This window comes from Scyliorhinus canicula, chromosome 8, assembly GCF_902713615.1.
Source record: "Scyliorhinus canicula chromosome 8, sScyCan1.1, whole genome shotgun sequence".
Taxonomy (NCBI): domain Eukaryota; kingdom Metazoa; phylum Chordata; class Chondrichthyes; order Carcharhiniformes; family Scyliorhinidae; genus Scyliorhinus; species Scyliorhinus canicula.
In genome coordinates this window covers 63,197,544-63,212,920 of record NC_052153.1, presented here as the reverse complement: position 1 = coordinate 63,212,920, position 15,377 = coordinate 63,197,544, and the positions used below count along the sequence as shown (strand labels likewise).

Here is a 15,377-nt window from a genome sequence, read left to right as displayed (position 1 = left end):
GGAGTCACTGTGATTTTACCTGTTCTTTGGGGAACTGGAATCACTGTGATTTTACCTGTTCTTTGGGGAACTGGAGTCACTGTGATTTTACCTGTTCTTTGGGGAACTGGAGTCACTGTGATTTTACCTGTTCTTTGGGGGACTGGAGTCACTGTGGTTTTACCTGTTCTTTGGGGGACAGGAGTCACTGTGATTTTACCTGTTCTTTGGATCGCTGAGTTTTGTTTTAGAAAATATGAAGTATAAGCAAATGCAACAGGTAAGAAAAACCCCACTTTTTTTTAACCAAGAAAAACAATTTTTTATTGATTTTTTTTACAGACAAGCCACAGCTTATAGAAACACGACAAGAAAAGCTAGCCTGAGTTCAAGTCTGAAATATTAAGAAAAACTTTCTACACAAGTGTCTTCAGTATATACTAGTTGCTTGTCTACATGTAAGAACACACTATAAGATTTCATATTCTTGTTTACAAAAAATTCCTGTCATTGTACAGTACACAGTACAAACCTTTCACACGCACACTATTAGTTTGCTTCAACCAATTTATAAAGGTCATGATATATTGAAAGATTTCATAAAACATTTCTCACAAAATCACAGCATGAAATATATATTTACATAATTGAACATTATTCAAAATCACATCCTCATCATAGGTGTTTAAATAATTAAAACTATATGCAGCTGTCATTCAAAAAACTGAGAAAAATTACAATTTCACAATACATTCTCTACAAAAATCTGAAAAATCTTAACTTTTACATAATTAATTCACATAATTCAGATGTAGTTAGACCAATTTTAAAAAATCCCCCAATATTTTGGGCCTTTTTGTGCTTGTGCATCTGAATACTCCAATTTGCCACTTAGTAAGTGAATTCTAAAATGGCACTGATAAGCTCTATTTGAAAGGGGCATATATACTGAATTGCCAACAAGTCACTCAGTGTTAAAGGCTGTAGTTACAGGAGTCTGTCATTTGCATCTAGTTGTGTTTGTGAATTGCAAGCATGAAGAAATTTGCCAGCAGGCATTTTGCACAGGGTACACTTTCTCCTGAAATGACATAATGACATTGTCATGAGTGGCGAGTGTTCACTTCAATCCACTGTGTCTATTCTTGTTCCTGGTGTAGAATATTATGTAAAAGCAATTTCTGTACAGAATGCCCAACCTCAGCAGTTATAAAACTTAAAACACTGTAACAAGGCGGCAATTCAGGCACAATACAGGTATCTTTCTTCGTAGGTCTTGGGACAACAGAGTAGAATGTACGTCTCTTAAATTACTCAATTTTACGAACAAAATATCATGATGTGGAGTCTATGGAAGCACTGAATCAGAGTTGCAATGCAGCCTGGGTGCAAATGTATAATTCAGGCACAAGATTAAGCAGTGTTTTAAAAGGCACTCACTTTTCTCCTCAATGTCAATTTATTCAAATAACTTATATATTTGGTATATTGATGGGTTTATTTTACATTTGCTGTTTTAGAGTCATTTTGTTTTTGAGCCTTGGAATTCCAATTTGTGCTGAGGTGTGTTTTCTTGGAAGTCAACATTCCAGTTTTGTACAACCTTAATTGGGGAAGCAGGTGGGAGAAAGTAGTAACATTCTTGGCAAGCAATCTAACTGGCATTTTAACACTGCCTCTGACAGCAAAAATTTTGCATTGAATGAGTTAAAAACCAGATCCAACCCACTCTGTTTCCAGAGCTGTAATTTTTATGACAGAATGCAGACCATCAATGAGGCTTGTGCTGAAGACTAGTTGCAGCCCTGTGGTGTTATCAGCACAGTGATGCACTGTTAACTTCAAACCAGGCCTGCACTGTCTGTAGCCTGATGACAATACAATGCCAGAAAGAGCCGACAGGCCTCAAGGCCAAAATAAATTGAAGACATTTTCTTCAGTTAAACTTTCTTGAAGGCCAGGATAAGCAGCAGTGTTTCAGTCGGGCTCCATAAGGACGCCAAGTTCTGGCTTCCTACTGATCAAGCTGGAACTATCCCCTTCCACCCCCATTCCACCAGACCAGACTTGCAGAGATAGTTCCCACAGATCCCAAGCTATTTCCTCTTGCTGCCGTATTACTGCTCCTGCTGGATGGACAGGTGATGCATCTGGCTGGATAAGGGAAGACTCTGGGGACTTTGATTTAAATGCAGCCCTACAATCAACTGTGTCTTCAGATCCCCAACCTCTCAGGGTTCCCTGTCTGCTACTAGGGTCATATGCACTGTGACCAATCCACTACCACCAGCCCCTCACTAAACACCCACCTCGTTAAATGCAAGACCATGGAAATAAATTAGGAAAAAACTTCTGAAAACCAGAATGGGCCTTGAGATAGAATATAGGAAGCTTAATGGGGTGTTAAGGACCACTTACTTTCTGTATTAAAGTCAATGTCAAGAAAAATTGGGCTGCGTGTAATAGATGACCAATCCTTTGGTGTCCATTTCATGCCCCTCGCTGAAGCTAAATGTTAGATCTTTGGCAACACCTTGAAAAGAGGTGTATGAGATTTCCCCTTGTCACCATATAGAAGATACCAACTGGGATATAAAAGGTTGAAATCTAGAGCATTATTTCAAGCTGTGATTCAACTGTGGGGCAAATAGGTATATAAGTAATCTGGTAATAGAAAAGTTCAGGACTGAAGCTAGTGGGCGTTTCTTCAGGCAAATAGTCATTTAATATCTGGAATGGTCCATTCAGAAAAGTCTGGAACCATATGAGAGGCAGCTAGGTGTTGTGCTGTCATTATTGAAATGTTCCTTCTTATAATTTAGTGTTGTGACCATGAATGAGAATACCCTTGCAATATTTCATATTTGGGATGCTAAAAACTTAAATTACAGTAAAATCAAAACATTTTTGGAACAGCTTTGTGTCTGTTTTAATATTGAAACCTGAAACAGATAGTGTATAGAATGTCTTTTTAAAATTTCCAAAAATACACAGCATAGTCAATGACTGGAAATAAATATAATGGAAAGGTGCCATAAATGTTTAAACTACTTCGGAATCTCGGAGTATAATTGTTAGTTGTGGATTCAGAGGAGTCAGTAGATCAGTTCCATGAATTCTCACAAGATTTCAGTTGTCATGGTGGCATGTCAATAGGCAAACAAAGATATGCAATTACAGCATGAACTACATATTTAATTTTCATGAAATGTTTTCCAGCAAAGTTTAGAAAACCCATTTGTTTAATAATGAGTAGACTTGGCATTGTATTTTGTAAACAGCAAAGTGATGTTTTTTAAAAATCCAAAGTCTGTATCTGTAAAAACATTTCAATACTGAACATTTGGCCTCTGAATCTTTGATTAAAACTTCCAAAGGTAATTCTAATCACAGAAGCTAACTGTACCCATCCCTAAAACAGGAGTGGAATACTGTAGCCACTAATATTACGCTACATAAGAAATAGGAACAGGTGAAGGTCATTTGGACTCTCCAGGTGGCTCTGCCATTCAGTAAGATCGCTGATCTGATTGTAGCCTTAACTCTCCTTTCTTGTCTGTCCACACCCTCCATTCCCCCCAAAACCCTCGACTCCTGTGCTATGTCACAGTACAATGCGAAATGGATTCTCTTCTTCCACTGATCCCATTCTCTGCACTGGGAAATCTCACCATAAACTAGCTGAAGGGTAATAAATGCCATTTTCACACACTTCCTATAGGCCAGAAGAGCACCATCAGCAAAAGCTTGAGTTCAGGTTACACACTTACTTCATGGTCAGCAAAATGTTATGCATGTCCATGTGACAAAGAAAGGAATGAAAACAGGAGGAGAGAATTATTCAAAATGTGAAAGCAACGGAGTTCTTATAAATAACAGATTTTTAAACTAAACTGTAATTATTCCCAAAATAGCTAAACTTTACCAATGCCAATCATAACCATTGGATGCTACTTTTATTTGCTGAAATTAAACAAATTGATAATTAGTAACACCGCAACTGTGTCAGCATGTCAAAATATTATGACTGTTCAGTGCTTCTGTACTCCACATCATACCGTTTGGCAAAAAAAATTAAGCACAAGAGTAACTTCTACAATAAGGCTTAAATGGATTTGTACTTAGTTTATGTATATATATTTAATAAAGGCTGAAATAATTCACTCTAAGTGGCTCTTTGAAATGTGATGATGTAAGCAGGAAAAAGTGCGAGAAAATTAAAATACGGTAACCCAACTGGCACCAAAACAAAAACCACGAACTAGCAGCATATAGAAAGGCATGCAGACTGAGAAGCACTTCTACTGCCAAGCTTTCATTGCATACCTTCACCTGTGAGCACAATTCACTGGACTGTTATCCATCAGTACTGAAACTCAATATAAAGGTCATGCTTCAATTCCAGTTTTTATACCAGGTAAAATGCCCATTTCTACCAATGTTCAAGGAGTCTATTGATTAAACAGAGCAGTGTGTGTTCTGTTCTACAGAACTACATTTTATTGTTAACACGGGATCTACAGATGGACCTCATTCCCCCACCAGCCCCTTAACAACCCTCTAAATTGCACATTACAATCCAAATATATCTGCAGCACAACAAACTAAACACTGGAAAAAAGGACAGAGATAAGAAATATATAGAAGGCTTTTCTCAACCATTACAAACACACCAGATACACCATATAAACACATTTTGGTTCAGAACAGTATGGAAATGTTAACATAAAACAGAACTAAGTAATATGAGGTTTGTTTTTTGAAGATCGAAGGGGGCACATTGCTTATGAAATAAGTGCCCCAAATTGGTTTGAATACCATTAAGACTTGAATATGTTGTAAAACAAACCTTTGATGTTTGGTCTTAAAGCACAGAAAACAGAATCAAGGAAAAACCCTCCCCAAGGGGCAGCTGAAACTGCCTAATGACCTTAACTTGATTGGTGTTGATCAGCATCAAAATGAATGATATTGAAAAGAATGAGTATGTTTGTTTAAACCTAATTTAATTAGTTTGATAAAATAATTTCAAAAGAACCAAATAATGTTTTTTGTACTTTTTTTTGGTTTGAAAACAGAGACTTTAAACATTTGAAATGTTCAACTGTTTTTTCTTGCCTGAAGTCTAACATTTAGGTATCTCGTCAAAATAAATCTGCAATTAAAAAGAAAGCCTAAATATCCATTTTTTTCCAGGGTGGGAGAAATGTGGGGACGAATATTCTTCAGCATTTTTATTCATACTTCAAGTTTGTAAACACAACTGGCTTTAAAGAAACATATTTCAAAAATCTACAGTCACGTATTTGCCATCTTATTTAGTAGTACATGCGTGTCTTAATGTCACAGCACTGAAAATGATTTCATTTGAAAACAAATAGAAATCGTTGTGCGTTGCAGGAAGCAGAGTTTCCTTTTGTTTTAAACTTTTAAAATGACTAATCATAGAGAAGGTTTCTCCAAAGCCGCAACACAAAGTTTGTCACTGATGATCTCTGTTCCCCAACTCCCCATAGAAAATGACATATTTTCACAAACTGAGACAGAGATTTGTGAAAAAAATTCCAGTATCATACTGGATTGCCTATAATTTGTTTAATTGGAGAATTGAGTATGAGCAAACTACACTTCCATCTCTTCAGGATTGATGTTCACACTATGTAGAGAATATATTGAGAGTCTCATTAAATTCCAAGCAATTATATGAGAGAAAATGTGTGCAATGCCTTTGTCAATAGATGTTTAGAATTTGTTTTTTTCTATAGAATGTGTACTAAAAATGAGTGAAGTATTTTGCATTAATTGGGGATTCTGGATTTCCACAATCCTCAGACACTGTACACTCCCTATATTAAGCAACTGAAAAGTGTCTCAAGTCCTAATTAATGCATATACTTTCTCATTCCTTCATGGCTTCATAAGACAAATATACTCATTCTTAGTGTAAGAAAAAGACATAGGTTTCTAACTAAGAATCATCACTCGAGCTTCCATTCCATAGCTTCCCCTGTGGGTAGTAGAAAAACAGCAGGCACACCTTGCTGAACTACAAAAATTAACTCTCTCCATAACTGTTTAAGGCACTGTGTAATAGCCGAGGTACAGTAATCCCTGACGTACATTCCTGAAGCGGCATTTAAACTGCCTACCAAGTCTGTTCCTACAGAATTGATGAGTATGTGTGAGGTGTGCCAGCTACAGTACTTTTGGTCTCGTCATCTTTGACAACCACACAGAACACACAGAAAACTCAATGTAAAGCTGCCAAGACTAAGCTGAGTGCTACATTCCTTGTGTTCTGTAGTCACACTGAGGAGTTGGCTAATACAGTCATTGGAATTAGCTAGGATATCACAGTACTTAAACAGCAATCATTAGTTTTTAACAAATCTAATGTATATTAAGAATTTACACAAGATCAGATTTCTTTGCTCATCCACGCTTAAAATTTCCTGTGCTTAAAATTTCAGTCCAACTTCTCAACGTTGAAGTCAAATTGTTTGAAATCAAAATCTTATTTTGCAGAAAAAACAGCAATGGTTATTTGTTAACCAATGAAAAATTCTTGAAGTACTGGCGGCAGGTAGTATTGGTCAACTCCTTTTAAAGTCTTATCATAGCAGCTAAAGACGTTACAGCAACACAGATGGGACAGACACATTGATTCATAATGAATGATTCCTGTCTGTCCTAACATTATTCACAGGTACAGTGGACTTCAAATGAAACAGTATACTTTTGGTCTAGTAAGACCCAATCTAGAAAGTATAATCATCATAAATGAAACAAATGCAACATATTTTATCACATACTGCAGCCTTGATCATTAACACTTTTTCCCAAAAAACATTTTATTAAACTAATCTAGTTATTAAATATGGCTGCACTACTATGCAAATCAGTAGCATTCAAAACATTGATATTTCAAAGGGAACTCCTATGAACCTTCAGCAAAGGTAGGAAGTTGTTTTAAAGAATTGAATAGATTTTGATTTTTGACAAGTTTTAAATACAGTACAGTTTTAGGAGACCAGTAACAATGAACACTGCCTCCCCTCTCAAGCTTTCAATTTCAACCATAAATCTACATTCCAAAATCTTCAACAGCAGAAGTTAATTTGAAAGAAAAGATTAGACTCCTCAGTGTGTAACAGTCAAATATTTGTGGTCAAAGCTAAGAGCACATCAATATGCTGAAATAAACTGCTTCATGGCTAGAATCCAGTAGAACAGCCCAGTTTCTTGTTCAGATCAGTGACTATGACAAAAGGCAGAAAGGGGATTTTCTGAATCCAACTTTTGAAAGGAAACTTTAATTTTGTCAAAAATTGCATGCAACAAAAAACATCTCCTGGAATAACATGGACAGAAACATTGAGGATTTTAGGTGCTCTGGTCATAAATTAATAGAATGTATTGTACTAATCTTTGAGGTAACAGCAAAATTACTATAAATCTGAGGCATTAATGGTGGCGAGGCACAAGAATTGTTACTTAAGCAAACACTTTGGTCAAGAATACTGTTGATGATTACCATGCCACACCTCCAACCCAAAATGTAACCAATACTCATTTATTACAATGTTTGACTTAAGTTATTTTAGAAATAAACATTATGCATGAATGATGGAACCACCTAAATGTGTTATAAGTAGTGATAAGTACAGTTTTATCCTATTGTAACTTATCTAAGTGCATTCAAAAAACGTGACAGAACTATCACTCCTGGATCCTATTGAAACAGGTCCAAACAAAAGAAAACAATATTAGCAGTGGGATAACAGGATATTGTTGGATTCTAGCCCTGACCTTTAGGTACTTCTGCTGTCAAGTGAGCATATCCTGTCCTGAAGTATGTATAAGAATATATTTTCAATCAAAAACAGAACGAAACAAAACAACTTATACTGTTCGAAGTTCATCATAATTACAATTGCCATGACTACAGAGTCCCTTTAGTCAACATGATCAATATGGGACCAAATAATCTAAAAACAAAACCTATATACACTCAATTAGTGTATGAGAGTAACATTCAGCATAGCAGTATGTATCATCTCAATAGCTGAAGCCACAACACAGTCAGACTTCAGGCTTGAAGTAAAGAAAAGAGGGATAATCAATGAATGGTCAAATTATTGTTTAGACTGCTGTGTATGTATTTCCAGCAGTGCTGCAGTGCCTGGCACTTGCCACACTAGTAATGATTTGATCAGCATGAAGAGGGATGAGAGGGTCCTGCTGCATGCTGCTGTTGAGAGATGGTGTGACACAGACACCCTGTAGTGTCTGGTTCAGGTCTATTTTTTCTCTTTTGAATGGTGGTTCTCCAGGATCTTCCAATTCATCATCCATTTCACTGTCAACTTCACTTCCTTCATCTTCAGAGGGAAAGGAAAAATACAAGGTACTTAGTGTATATATTATAACATTGCTGAAGTTTATTATAATGGATAACAGTGATTCTGAAGTTCGAGTTTGCTTCATGAACACCTCTAGAATGGAAATAGCTCACATAAAATTTAAAGCACAGTTTGAATTTAGGAGAGCATTACACATAGATGAAACACAGTCTGGAAATAGTAATATGTTATGTTAAGAATAGTACAAAATTCTGAGTTGAGAAGTTGTTACAACAGCCAAATTCTACTGTTTATCATATGACCTCCAAAATGCATTAAGTCTTTGATAATACATTCCTACCTAAGTTATATTATAACATTGTCAGCTTGATTCAGCTGCTAGCACTCAATTGGTAGACAGGTGTGGTTGTCGTTCTATTCCAGGACCTGACCGCACAGTCTAGGTTGCCTTGAGTGTTTTAACTAAGGGACTGTGATATTTTCATGGGTGTCATCACCCTTTGGATGATATTAAATCCACATCTTACTGCCTATTTCAGTGGCTAAGGTAGACATTAAAAGACTCCAAGGCACAGTTTGAAAAAAGTGCAAATGGTCTTGGACAGAATTCTTCCAATATCACCAAATGTAGTTCACTGGTGGTTTACTGCATTAATACTTGTGGAACATTGCAGAGTACAAATTGGTAGCCATGTTTACCCACATAACAACAGTAACTGTAGAAGATAATTCATTCTCTATCAAGTGCTTGGGGACATTTGAGAGATTGAGGGTGAAATCTGAAAGCCAACTCAAAATGTGTGACATTTCCATTCATAGATGGGATGGCTGGCCATGTGTGGTCATACAATGGCATTACAATTAGATATTCAAGGTTGAGGAGGCCAGACAATCATGTGGTGGGGAGAGCAGGAAGTCGATGACACCACCACTACCTCATAGGGTTGAAGATCTGGGCACAAAATTAAAGGACATCCTGGTAGGCATTCAAACGAGCAACATCTGGCTGTTTGAGTGGATGTCTTGAGACTACAGCTGCAGTTAAATCTTCTGATCTTACCATGAATAACTTTAAACGCTGTTCTCCCCTCGGTCACTTTTGACATTCCGTCTGTCAGCATCGACACTCACCCCATCACGCTTGCTCTGTCTTTGTTAAACTTGAGCTGCCCACCATCACCTTTGCTCCATGTTCATTCACCCTAGACCTGTGCCTGTATGAGATCCTTGGACTTCCCGGAGTTGGCCTTCTCTGTATAACCCTATAGTCCAACTTCCTCCATCTACACCCCACAAGATTCTGTGGGGCTGCCAATTCACTCCTCCCTACCTCCCTAGGTTAGCCAAATACACCAGGAAGATTGTCTCACCAACATGCCAGGTCTAAGCAGTTGTGAATATGAAGGTATGCGCTTCTCGTTTGATGACTGCTTAATTCAAAAGGTACACTTAATTTTGGCGAAGCTGCATTTTAATGAGCATGCATGGCATGTTAATGTTTTAGAAACAGGTTCCTTACGCCACCAATTTAATACTGTTACCATCCTGTTTGATGTTGTAATTGGATGGGGAGATCCCTGAATGGAACAATGGCTCAAAAGACAATGAGTGAGATTCGGCATCCAGCGACGCCGGAATCGCGAAGCGCGTTTGGGCTAGAATCGCACATCAGCCAAAAATAGAGGCCAGCACCAGGCGCTCAACGGATGCCATGCTCTGTCCTTAACAGGGGTGTGAATGCATCCACGGCGCACACTGGCATGGGCATCCAAATTGTACAGTAAATGCCGTTTGCATATCAGTAACGGGCCAGGTCCGGCAATTTCCGGGCCCCTTGCGATGCTTTGCCTCTGCCAGGAGGAATTACTGACGGCGAGGTTCACTTGTGGTATTTAAAATCGAGAAACAGGTACCATGTCTGCTGAGGGAGATAAAGGGGATGTGAAAAGTGTCCAATATCACTATAGTGTGCTGACAGTTGTGCCACTGGCTGGGGGGCTTCTGCCAGGTCTGGGGGAGTAGCGAGGGGCAACCAGCAGGTGGGCCATGTGGTAAGGATGGAAGGGCATGGAGCATTGCCTTAGCCTGCAAGGCTGCCATGCCGCTGAATACCCACTGTGAACTTAGCGCCACTGGTTGTATGGGTGCGTCTCGAGGCCACCCCCCTCGCTTCATGACGACAAATCAGGATACGAAATGTTCACTCTTTTCTCTCCTTACAGATGCTGCCAGACCTGCTGAGATTTTCCAGCATTTTCTCTTTTGGTTTCAGATTACAGCATCCGCAGAAATTTGCTTTCATCCAGCATCCACACCATGACAATTATCCAATGAAACAAAAAAAATACATATACCTCATTCCTGAAAATCTTTGAAAATGCATCAATAATATAATTAAATAAACAATTAACAATTGAGAAAGTTACGTGATGGACATCATTGATACTGCTGAGCTGATGTGTACATTAGCTCTGACAATGATGTGTACATTAGCTCTGACAATAATATCAAAGAAACGAGTGATACCCATAAGATTAAATAAATAGGCCACAAACACCACATTACTTTGGCTATTTTACATACAAAAACAATTGTTGCAATTGTTGTCCTAATGACACCTGAGTAACGAACATTTCACACTTGTTAAAGAACAACTGTAAATCAGTCAGTCTATTGTCATATTGCCAATTCATTTATGCTGTTGCTGTACCTCAATCATACAAATGATGCAGTCATTCTAATGCTTAAAGTTTGTAAAATATGTAACTGCATACAGGTTTATCAACGATAACAATTGTGAAGTAGTGGCATTTAAAAATAAAGACAGTGGTGACTTTACTGGTGCAATACATTACCAACTTTTGTAAAAATTGTATATCCCCAACTTACCTTTATCCATGTTTATTGGAGACATACCACTTAGATCAGTAAACTGAAACACAAACAAGTTACATTTATGAATCTCAAATAATAATAATAATAATATTTTATTGTCACAAGTATGAAGTTACTGTGAAAAGCCCCTAGTTGCCACATTCCGGCGCTTGTTCGGGTAAGCCGCTAGGGGAACTGAACCTGTGCTGCTGGCCTTGTTCTGCATTGCAAACCAGCTGCCTAGCCCGCTGAGTTGTTCGAAAAACATAAACAAGCTTGATTCGTTCATGGGTCGTGGATATCGCTGGCAAGACCAGAATTTATTGCTCATCCCTAATTACCCTTCAGCGGAAAGTGGTGAGACGGCCTCTTGAACCGCAAAAGCTTTAGTAGGTTTAACGACAGTGCTGTCAGGGCAGGAGTTGGACTTTGATTCAGTGACAATGAAGAAACAGTGATATACTTCCAAGTCAGGATAATGTATGACCTGGAAGGAAATTTGCAGGCGGTGGTGTTCCCATGTACCTGCAGCACTTAGTGAGCCTCCTACGTCCATTAGAGGCACCCACCCCCCACATTCCAAGGTAACCCCCCACCCTCCACCGCCAGCCATTATCCTGACCAGTCTACTAGCCAGGACCCATCAGTGCAATAATTTCCTTTTATTCAGGGACTGGCTATAGTCACAGCATTAGACACTGCTTGAACCTGGTGCTGTTGGGACTACAGAGCTGTCAGCCAATCAGATTGGTCAGCTGCTCTCTAAGGCAGGTCTTACTCCCCATATTGGGTAGAAATCATGCCGAGCTAATTAACATCCACCAAGCATAAAATGACTGGTGGGCAGAGTTCTGGCCATCATTTTAGTTGAGGGGTGGCCCATAAAATCGAACCCACTGTTTCTACTGTGTGCTGGTGTTGGAGGGATTGAATGTTTAAGGTGGTAGAGGGAGTGCCAATCCTGGATGGTGTTGAGTTTCTGGAATGTTGGACTTTGTCCTGGATGGTGTTGAGTTTCTGGAATGTTGTTGGAGCTGCAGTCATCCAGACAAGCAGGGAATATTTCATCGGACTATTAATCTAAGCCTTGTAGATGGTGGACAGGCTTTGAGGAGTCAGGGGGGGAGCTACTTCCCTCAGAATACTCAGCCTCTGACCTGCTCCTATAGTCACAGTATTTATATAGCTTATCCATGTCCAGGTGATCCAGGTAAAGAGAGAGTCTCAATAACACCTGACTTGTCTACTTCACTGCCTCGGTGTTGGGGTTATGACTCAAAATGTAAATGGTTGACACTATCGTGGTTGTTCCTCTGCTTGTCTCAATTCCTTCACTGCCTCTTATCTGACATCATGGGATAGACGTGGTGCAAAATCCTTCTGTTAAACTTTTGCAAGACTGAAACTATTATCTTCAGCCCTTCCATAAACCTCGTAGCTTTCCTGTCAACTCTACCTCAATGTCTAAGATTGAACCAGATTTTTTCAAACGTTAATGTCCTTCTTGATTAATCTGTGATGCTGACTCCAAATCCCATTCATCACAAAGTCTACCTACTTCCACCTTTGTAACATCACCAGTCTCCATCGATGTCCCAGCCCATTTGTAGCCAAAACCCTCATTCAAGCTTTTATCACCTCCAGTTTCAAATATTCCAGACTAGCCTTCTGTTTGGCATCAGTCTGCTGAACTTCTTTGGCTACTGGTTCCCTGACATTTCAAATTTTCATCTTCATGTTTAAATCCCTTCATGGCCTCACCCTTTTCCACCTCCGTAACAACTGTAGCATTTCAGATTTTTCACATTTATGCTGTATGCATTATCAGCGGAAAATGCCACAAAAACATTCTTTTATAAATGTGTTTACATATGTCTTAACACTTAAAACTTGGAAATTATTCTAAAGGTAGGAAATAGAAGAAAAAAAACAACAGAAAAGGAAGAAAGGCAAAAAACTGGAAGCATTTGAGAACTTTGGGCAGAAGATGGAGGTGTGTCTAAGCTCCATTGATCTGTTTTATACATGAGCTCTCATATGTGTAGTCATCATGGCACAAATATAAAGATATTCAGATGGATATAAAAGGGTATTGGAGGTTTGTTTTCCTTTCGGGAACCACTAAACATGCTCAGACATTTTTATGAAAGATGATTGCAACATAGTTTTGAAGTTAATAGCAAAAGAAAAACTTCTCAAAGTTTCATGCCTTTTAAATTCTTACCTCTCCCATCACTGCTATGGGTGTTTCCCCAGTAGCTTGAGCCACCCTGTGCTCCACCAGATAAAACATATACTCATCATAGAGCAGACGTATCAGATGGAAAGAACCAAAACTTGCTGCACTCCGTAGGGTCAGGTCTCGAATAACCATGGAACTGTTGGAACAATGGAAGTATGAGGCTATATGATCTTTGCTTTTACAAATGCCTGATTAGCTAGCAGCTAATTTAGTAATTCTAGGTCAGAATAAGTGTATATATCTAAAACTGAGTTACACAGATCAAGCTTCCAAATTCAACCAAAGAGAAAACGCTGGAAAATCTCAGCAGGTATGGCAGCATTTGTATGGAGAGAAAAGAGCTAACGTTGAGTCCAGATGACCCTTTGTCAAAGCTCCAAATTAAACCTTTGCTCTGTCTCATCTTGGATAGCAATGAGGTTCTCCCATTGATTCACGGTTCCTGAGCTTTAAAAGGAGGAATATCATCCATGATTTCCATTGCAAAGCAAAGTCCAATAATCCCCTCTGAAAGATGTATGCACATGCTGACTGAGAGAATGAGAATCAGTTGTGGTGATCCTTCATGATTGAAAACGGTGTCATTACTCAGTACTTAGATTCACAAATAAAGAAGATACCTATGAATTAAGAATTAGATGGCTGCTGGCACATAACCACACATCAGCGTGTTACATGCTGCCAGACGCACAAGAGGAAAAGGATAAAAAGGTAAAAGAGAACCTTGGTCAAATTTGAATTCTACAGCTGTTTAACTGATGGAAGCTTAAAACCGAAATACACAGTGCATAGTAGTTTAAGACCCAAAATAGTGGGTATTTGTGTAACTGAATTGTAAGTTTAAAATAAGAATTTCTTCTCCAAAATAGGGTTTTCTAGAATTGAGCTTTCATCCCAAATTAAGCGCAAGTACATCAAGTAGACTTGATCTTGTATTCAGCCTTTCCTTTAATAAACAAAAAAAAAATGACTGGAAGAATGACAGGAAGAAAGGACTTAGAATAACAGTTCTGTCATCAGGAAATCCAAAACAGTTCGCAACCAACAATTATTTTTATGGTGTTGTTACTGTCACTGTGTTGGTACTAAAACAGCAAGTTAGGAATAACCAGCTTTAAAATCATTTTGTGAAGATTGCATTGAAAACAATTTGTCCAATCTATTTTAATATAGATTGATCAATGAATAAAGATCTTGGCTCCCAATGTAATGCCAATACATTTTAATCCCTAAGCACCAGTCTTTTTTCATACCTTCACTTTTGTATGTAATTGTTAACTAAATAAAACATTTCAATTATTTTAAAAAATATTTAGAGTACCCAATTCTCCAAATTAAGAGGCAATTTGGCATGGCCAATCCACCTACCCTGCACATCCTTTTGGGCTGTGGAGATGAGACCCACGCAGACATGGGGAGAATGTGCAAACTCCACACGGACAGTGACCCGGGGCCAAGATCAGACCCGGAGCCGAGACCAGACGCGGGGCCAAGATCAAAGCCGGGTCCTCGGTGCAGTGAGGCAACAGTGCTAACCACTGCACCACAGTGCTGTCCCCAAACATTTCAATTATAATGTAATACCAATGAATATGTCATAAATATTCAACAGTTTGCATCACTTTCAATATGGGATAATTCGTTTTTTTCTGAAATTTTCTGTTCATAGTGTGATTGTATTTTTCTAATTTTTTTGCTCGATGCTAATGAAATTTCTAGCATAAATTGAATTGGTCCAAATAGTTTTATACAATTTTCTCAAAAGAACAAGAATCCAATCTTTCCTCAGTCCTCAATCTTTATTTGGCATTTAAAAGAGATGAAATGTAAATGTCAAGCTTGAACATGGTTCACTTCAATAGTTCCCCAGATGCACTTGGATAACTTTCAAAAGAAGAATTTTAAATAGGTACTTCCAA

The 15,377-nt window shown here is 38.4% G+C and overlaps 1 protein-coding gene across 5 annotated transcripts in view; it reads right to left on the bottom strand.

Annotated features, from left to right (window-relative positions):
- Positions 1-275: 275 nt before the first annotated feature.
- Positions 276-15,377, bottom strand: part of rfx3 (regulatory factor X, 3 (influences HLA class II expression)) — a 572,273-nt gene continuing 557,171 nt past the window's right edge. For 4 of the 5 annotated variants that reach the window (XM_038804659.1, XM_038804656.1, XM_038804658.1 and 1 more), the window contains 3 exons: positions 13,441-13,594; positions 11,232-11,274; positions 8,122-8,360 (listed from right to left, as the gene is read on the bottom strand). In XM_038804659.1, coding sequence (XP_038660587.1) covers positions 8,122-8,360; positions 11,232-11,274; positions 13,441-13,594 — 436 coding nt within the window. Of the gene's footprint in view, positions 8,361-11,231; positions 11,275-13,440; positions 13,595-15,377 lie in introns of all 5 variants that reach the window. The other variant, XM_038804657.1, reaches the window with a different exon arrangement.